Source organism: Aristolochia californica, unplaced genomic scaffold (assembly GCF_029961685.1).
Source record: "Aristolochia californica isolate CCGP_79_NKW_82.1479 unplaced genomic scaffold, dmAriCali1.0.hap1 SCAF_5, whole genome shotgun sequence".
Taxonomy (NCBI): domain Eukaryota; kingdom Viridiplantae; phylum Streptophyta; class Magnoliopsida; order Piperales; family Aristolochiaceae; genus Aristolochia; species Aristolochia californica.
In genome coordinates, this window is record NW_027182214.1 from 127,349 (window position 1) to 133,402 (window position 6,054).

General features: G+C 36.8%; 1 protein-coding gene across 3 annotated transcripts; it reads left to right on the forward strand.

The window, feature by feature from the left end:
• The first annotated feature begins 3,698 nt into the window (after positions 1–3,698).
• On the forward strand, positions 3,699–6,054 carry LOC137965724 (zinc finger CCCH domain-containing protein ZFN-like). 3 transcript variants are annotated; one of them, XM_068812048.1, is made up of 6 exons: positions 3,699–3,769; positions 3,958–4,217; positions 4,392–4,564; positions 4,712–4,765; positions 5,280–5,396; positions 5,582–6,054. In XM_068812048.1, the coding sequence occupies exons 2-6, from the start codon at positions 4,145–4,147 to the stop codon at positions 5,900–5,902; spliced, it is 738 nt and encodes a 245-aa protein (XP_068668149.1). In that variant the 5' UTR covers positions 3,699–3,769; positions 3,958–4,144; the 3' UTR covers positions 5,903–6,054. The 3 variants fall into 3 exon arrangements, with proteins under 3 accessions (XP_068668149.1, XP_068668150.1, XP_068668148.1); XM_068812049.1 differs by having other exon boundaries at positions 3,729–3,882; XM_068812047.1 differs by having other exon boundaries at positions 3,729–4,217.

Consider the following 6,054-nt stretch of genomic DNA (forward strand, 5'->3'; position numbering starts at 1 on the left):
AGTCCAGATTATTTTTATAGAGCCAACGGCAGCTGAAATCAGTAATCAGCTGACATCAGCTGAAATCAGTAATCAGCTGAAATACATCAGCTGATGTCAGCTGAAATCAGTAATCAGCTGAAATACATCAGCTGATGTCAGCTGAAATCAGAAGTGTTCACATTGTCAAAGAAAGCTGCTCTCTGCCTGCTCAACCCATGAGAAAGATGAAAAGATTCTGCGAGGGTACTATGGGAATTAACAACTGGATTTGGTAAGCGGCCGTCCAAAGAGCACGAAGTGATTGGATTCGAGAAGAAAAGAAAAGTATGAGAGATCCTACTTTTGTCCTCTCTGATCTGATTTTTTCTGACTCACTGAATAAAGGTCAATCTCCAAACATCCAGCTCTGGTTCATCTTCCTCAAGGCTACGACTCTCTGCTCTTTGGTCCAAGCATTAAGAGATTTTTAATCTCTTTTAAAGTGATTTTGGCTTCTTTGCCCATAATTTTACAATGAGATGGATTGATGTTTTTGATTTTACTGTGAAAATCTGGATTGATGTTTTCGTTTTACTTGCTGTTACCACTTTTCTTAACGATTACGTTTTGTGTTTTTTCTGAATCTTTTGATGAAACCTAGAGCATTTGGACTTTCTCGTCTTTCATGTAATTTATTAGGCAAAGGAGTCCAACAGGGAGGTGGCGGCGGCTTGACTAAATGACATTTAAACAGTGAAGTTATCCACAGAAAATGACATGAATTAACCTTAATCTTAACTCTAATTAACTAACTCTAGTCTATTGTTTTTATTACTCTTGTTTGTTAAAATTTGTAGGTTTAGACTACATGAAGACATAAACCAGAAATTTCTTGAATTCGATCTGGTCGATTTAGATTCAGAACAGGGTGGGGTAAAGTCGAGTTAGGTCTTTGGGAAATTTTTTATTTTATAATTTAATTGATTTAACTGTTGGGTGTTCTTTTTTTTTATATATTTTAATTTACAGTTGATGTTATAATTTAATTGATTATTTTATATTATCATTAAAAGTAATTTAAATTTATCAATTTTCTAAAAAATATAAAATATTTTAAATTCGTTTATATAGAGTCTACCCCTTTGCAAGTGAATTTGTAAATTCCATGGAAAACTTATCCCAACTAATTTTTTACTTGGTATTAGTCTAGAATCCTATTTTGGCTGACTTATAAGTAAACCCTAAACTCTAAATATTACTAGTCGGTCTTATTTGGTAAAATTATTATTTATTATCTACATACAAATTAATGTTTTTGGATGTTTAGTAGATTTTTTATCTAAGGAATATTTCATGCTTTCATTAAATTCTTAACAGATAAAATAATTTTTTTATTTTATTTTCTTACCGAAGACAAAAATCCATATATAACTAAATTACATTCTAACGTAGACAAAAGTTGACAACAAAAGAGGAGATTCCGTCATGCAGAACGCCGTTAGAATATTCAAGCTGTCGGTTGCGAGGGTCCAGAAGACTGGACAGCTGCCTTTTCAGTTTTCCGTCCCAAGATGAAAGATACAGCGGGAAAAGAATCGTAACAGTAAAACCCTTTGGGTCGCTTTGACCTCCTCAAACCATAGGATTTATGAACACATTGACAGCAAATCCCATACGCTTCTCGAATAAATTATTCTGAAAGAAATCGAAACAATGAAAACGATAGCAACTACAAACTACAGTCAAAGTTATCGTCGCTTCCAGAAGCACCTCAGCCTGCAACGATAACAACCTACACACTCTTCTACAATTCACAAGTAGTGAGATCAGCAACCTACACACTCTTCTACAATTCACAAGTAGTGAGATCAGGATCAACTCCGGTTCCATGGAAACGGCACTCAAGATTGGCATAAGGGCGATTGGGATCTCTATCCCTAGATTCATTTCTGTTCTCATGGGATCACTTGGCTTTCAAGCGACGAGTCCGGTAGAGAAGGTACTTGCAGTGGCATATATGTTGGCAATGTTTGCCTCCTGTCTCTCGGGTGGAGCATTGCTATCTTCCACCCTCATCTTCGTTTACCCATTTCGATCATGGAAACGATCATCGCAGTTGCCATAGCGTCAATGGCGACAATTGTGTGTACAGGGTTTGCGTTGAAGCTCTGCAAGATTAAGCATGGTGAAATTGCATTAATGGCGTAGGCTGGCTATTAATTGACCAAATCCCCCAATCATAAGGAGATTCAAACATTACATCTCTAAGACACTAAGCCACTCTAAAAGTATCTATTGGTTTTTGTTACTTCAAGCTAATTTATTCTTTAAGCAATAAAATAAAAATTATAAATAAGCTACATAAATTAAATGTTATCAATGTATATAAGTTCGTAAAACTATAGTGTAATCAAATAATAACATTTAATTATAAGTAATAAAATGTATTTATTTATATTTATTTAATTAGATATATCAAATGTTTAATATATTACTCATCCTACAAAGTGAGTACCTCTTTTATAAACCATTATACAAAATACGAAATTCAAGCGAGTGTTTTATTTGCTTTTATAATGACATATCTGTAACATCCGCAATGTCCAACAATACAATTTGTAATGGATGCTACAATTTGTAATGAACAGGCTAAATCCAACAATACAGTTGAAATCGAACCAATTACGAATATTTAGAAGGAAAGGGCAACCAGCTTTGTTACCCATTTTTTATTTTTCAGAAATTACAATAATTATAATTAATAACATTGACTTTGATATATTTACAATAATGCAATTATATTAAGTTTATTATTAAAATTCAAAAAAAAAAAAAAACTAGCAACTCAATGAACATCAATCATAAATGCAAGAGATTATAGACAAATATTTCATGAGAAAAACTCTAGTTTTAAATTATTTCATTTAAATTTGATAACTATATTAAAAATTAAATACATCCAATTTAGTTTAAATGGATCTAGTTCTATTATTATTATTATTATTATATCTAATATCAAATCATATATTTATCCAATTTAGAACCTATTGTTCCAATTATCATCGCATAGTTACATGGAAACTCAAATTGAAAGAATATCTATATATATATATGAAAACTTGGAATAGGATCTATTATAAAACATAAATCCTGAAAACATTTCGTGTGAAGGGTTTAAGGTTTAAGATTAGGATTCAATCAAACGGGCTAGAAAACCAATTAGACTACTCGTTATATGGTCAAATGCGAGGACCTTCAAAACTAATTAGTCCAATATTTCTTAGTTTTTTTTTTTATGTTTTTATTAATTCTGCCCATGGGGAAGAACCACGAAAGCCGTGCAAATATGTGACGCAACTCCATGGACAGACGTGGTCATCCATCTGTGGTAGGTCCAGGTAGGGCTACAGAGCAGGAGCGCGATTCGGAGAGCAGCACGAAGACGGCGTGGTACCATAGAAAAGCTGCAGTGGGGCCCTTGGAGTAATCAGAAAACCTTCGGTGACGTCATCATTCTCGCGGGCTACGCTTTCGCGCGCGACTACGCTCGGGTAATTCACTTCCTTCTCCGCCTCGTGACAGAAACTTCGGTTTAAAATTAAAGAGTAAAAACGGGAGGAGTTTTAATTTATAGTTTTTCAAATCGCCAGTCGCAGTCAGCAGTCTCTCCAGTAACCAGAAATTTAAAAAAAGTAAAACTGAAAATAGAAAATTGGAATACGGTGCAAGGTGCAAAAGGACGAGGAACCTGCTTCTCGTTTCAGTCCCTTCCTCTCTCTTCTCCTGCCCCATAATTACTGAAAAAAAGGTAACCCAGACAGAGAAAATCAGAGAACCGGAAAAGATCCCCGAGATTTCTGCTATTTGCGAACCGAATCGGGATCTGTGTTGCTGATTTGTTTTTTTTTTTTTTTTTTGGAGGTGGGGTGCGGTCGAACCGATCGATCACTACCTGGTTGATTTTCATTTTGGGTTTTTAATGATTTGAGGTTGCAGATTGAGGTGCAGGTGTTTTGTATTTTTGGAGAATTCGAGATTCTTTTACGATTGCGGATTTTGGAGGGGAGGGAACGGAAAGGACGCATTGGGGTGATTGCTTCCGTGGTAGTTCAGATTGGAAGGGTGCGTTTTTGTGTGATGTGAATCGCTGTCTGGACTTGTGTGATTGCTTATTTCTTCATCGATGCCGGATAATCGACAGAATAAAAATAATGGCGTCTCGGAGACGGTTAATGCGACTGCAGATAACATCGAAGGTATTACGACGCCCTTTATCGTCCGGCCTTTGTATCTCTTATTGAATTTTCGTTTTTTGGTTGGATGCTGCATTTGTCTTCGGATTTCCTGTTGTGGGTTTCTGTTGATTCTCATTGATGAAATAACTGTTTGAGGGCTTAAACATTGGTGGGTTTTGTGTCGTCTGCGAGCAGAGGCCATTTGGCGACTAAAAGTTCAGGCTCAAGATAGCCAGGATGGACCGGATTCACGGTGGAGCCTGTATCCGATCCGTCCAGGCGAACCTGATTGCATATACTTTGTGAGAACAGGACAGTGCGGTTATGGAAACAATTGTCGCTTTCATCATCCGCCCGGTGCAGGACAGGTGATCGTTTTCTGTTATTCGATTTGAAATCGCCTCTTTAATTGGCTGGTCACGTGGGCAAATCATTGTGTCTAATGAACTGTTTTTTTTACCATTTCGACAGGCTTAGCAATTTATAAATAATGCCATATTCTGTTTTCGTTGCAGGCCACTCAGTCAAGAGGGGAACTCCCGGAGAGAATTGGGCAACCTAACTGTCAGGTTCTTGTTTTTCATTGTCTTAAACTTTTTGAAGTTCTTAAACTTAGATGAAGTTCCAACCGCTTTCTTTATGAGTATTTGTTACATTTTTGTTTTATCTTCGTGGGACCGTCAGCTCCTATCTTCCGGAATTTTATGTATCAGGTAAAGGTACAGCAATAGAGTGAATTGGAACCCCCTATAAAATAGCATGCTTTTCTTATTACTTGCAACAATCAGCTATAGTTCCTCTGTGACTTTAGGGTATTCCCCAGATATTAGTGCATGTCAAGTCTTTCAACATCATTTTGTTGCATTACAGCCTTAAAGTCTGAGCAATTGATCACACCTGATCTCAAATAATGTTCTTCCTTTAAGGCTCGGATTGATAACTTTCTTTAGTGATGACACTTGTGAGAGACGAGTTAGTGTTCTAGAGTTTACCAGTCAAGGGAGTTGGTCTTCTAGTTGTTGTGTTTCTTGAAGTGTGCTATGAAAAAATGTGATGGATTGCTTGTTTTGTATTCATTTGTAGTATTTTCTCAAGACTGGAACATGCAAGTTTGGAGTATCATGTAAATATCATCACCCACGAGACAGGCATGATGCAGGACAGGTTCCTCTCAATATAGTTGGCCTACCCATGCGTCAGGTACCTGGTGATTTGAACTTCACATATTTTGTCGCTTTCCTCTACTTTTCAGCTAGTATTCTCTTTTGAGTTACATATGCTTGCAGCTGCTAGTTGTGTCACTCTTAGGTGTGTATTATTCTCCCCTTTCAATAGTTAAAAGACCAGCTAGGCAATGGTAATATTGTACTACACCCTTTTTTCAGGAAGAGAAATCATGTTCATATTACATGCGAACTGGCTCTTGTAAGTTTGGAGTTGCCTGCAAATTCAATCATCCACAGCCTGCTACACTAGGAGCTTTGTTACCAGTCACAGGGAGTGCTCCTTATGGTTCTACGGGATCGTCAACTACTTCTAGTCTACCTTATGCTGGTGGGCTTCCTGCATGGTCTTTACCTAGGGCACCCTATGTATCTGGGACTCATGTGCAAGTTCCTCCAGCATACATGCCTGTTGTTCTTTCTTCTTCTCAAGGTGTGATCCCTGCACAACCAGGGTGGAGCACCTACACTGTAAGTTGTTAATCATTCAAAGCTGATGTTTGATGAATCACTTGCTTTGGAAGAATTGGCTACTTGCTTTTGTTTGGTTTGATCTGCTGACATTTAGTGTTTGTGTTCCCTATAGATAATATGTACAGTTAATATTTGTTTATTTGTGATGATTTAGTTGGCTA

Excerpts from the sequence above, each read along its gene's own strand:
- LOC137965724 (XM_068812048.1), top strand. The coding sequence starts at position 4,145 with ATGCCGGATAATCGACAGAATAAAAATAATGGCGTCTCGGAGACGGTT. Across the intron at positions 4,565-4,711 it reads ATCCGCCCGGTGCAGGACAG|GCCACTCAGTCAAGAGGGGA; the intron begins GTGATCGTTTTC and ends TTTTCGTTGCAG. Across the intron at positions 5,397-5,581 it reads TTGGCCTACCCATGCGTCAG|GAAGAGAAATCATGTTCATA; the intron begins GTACCTGGTGAT and ends CCCTTTTTTCAG.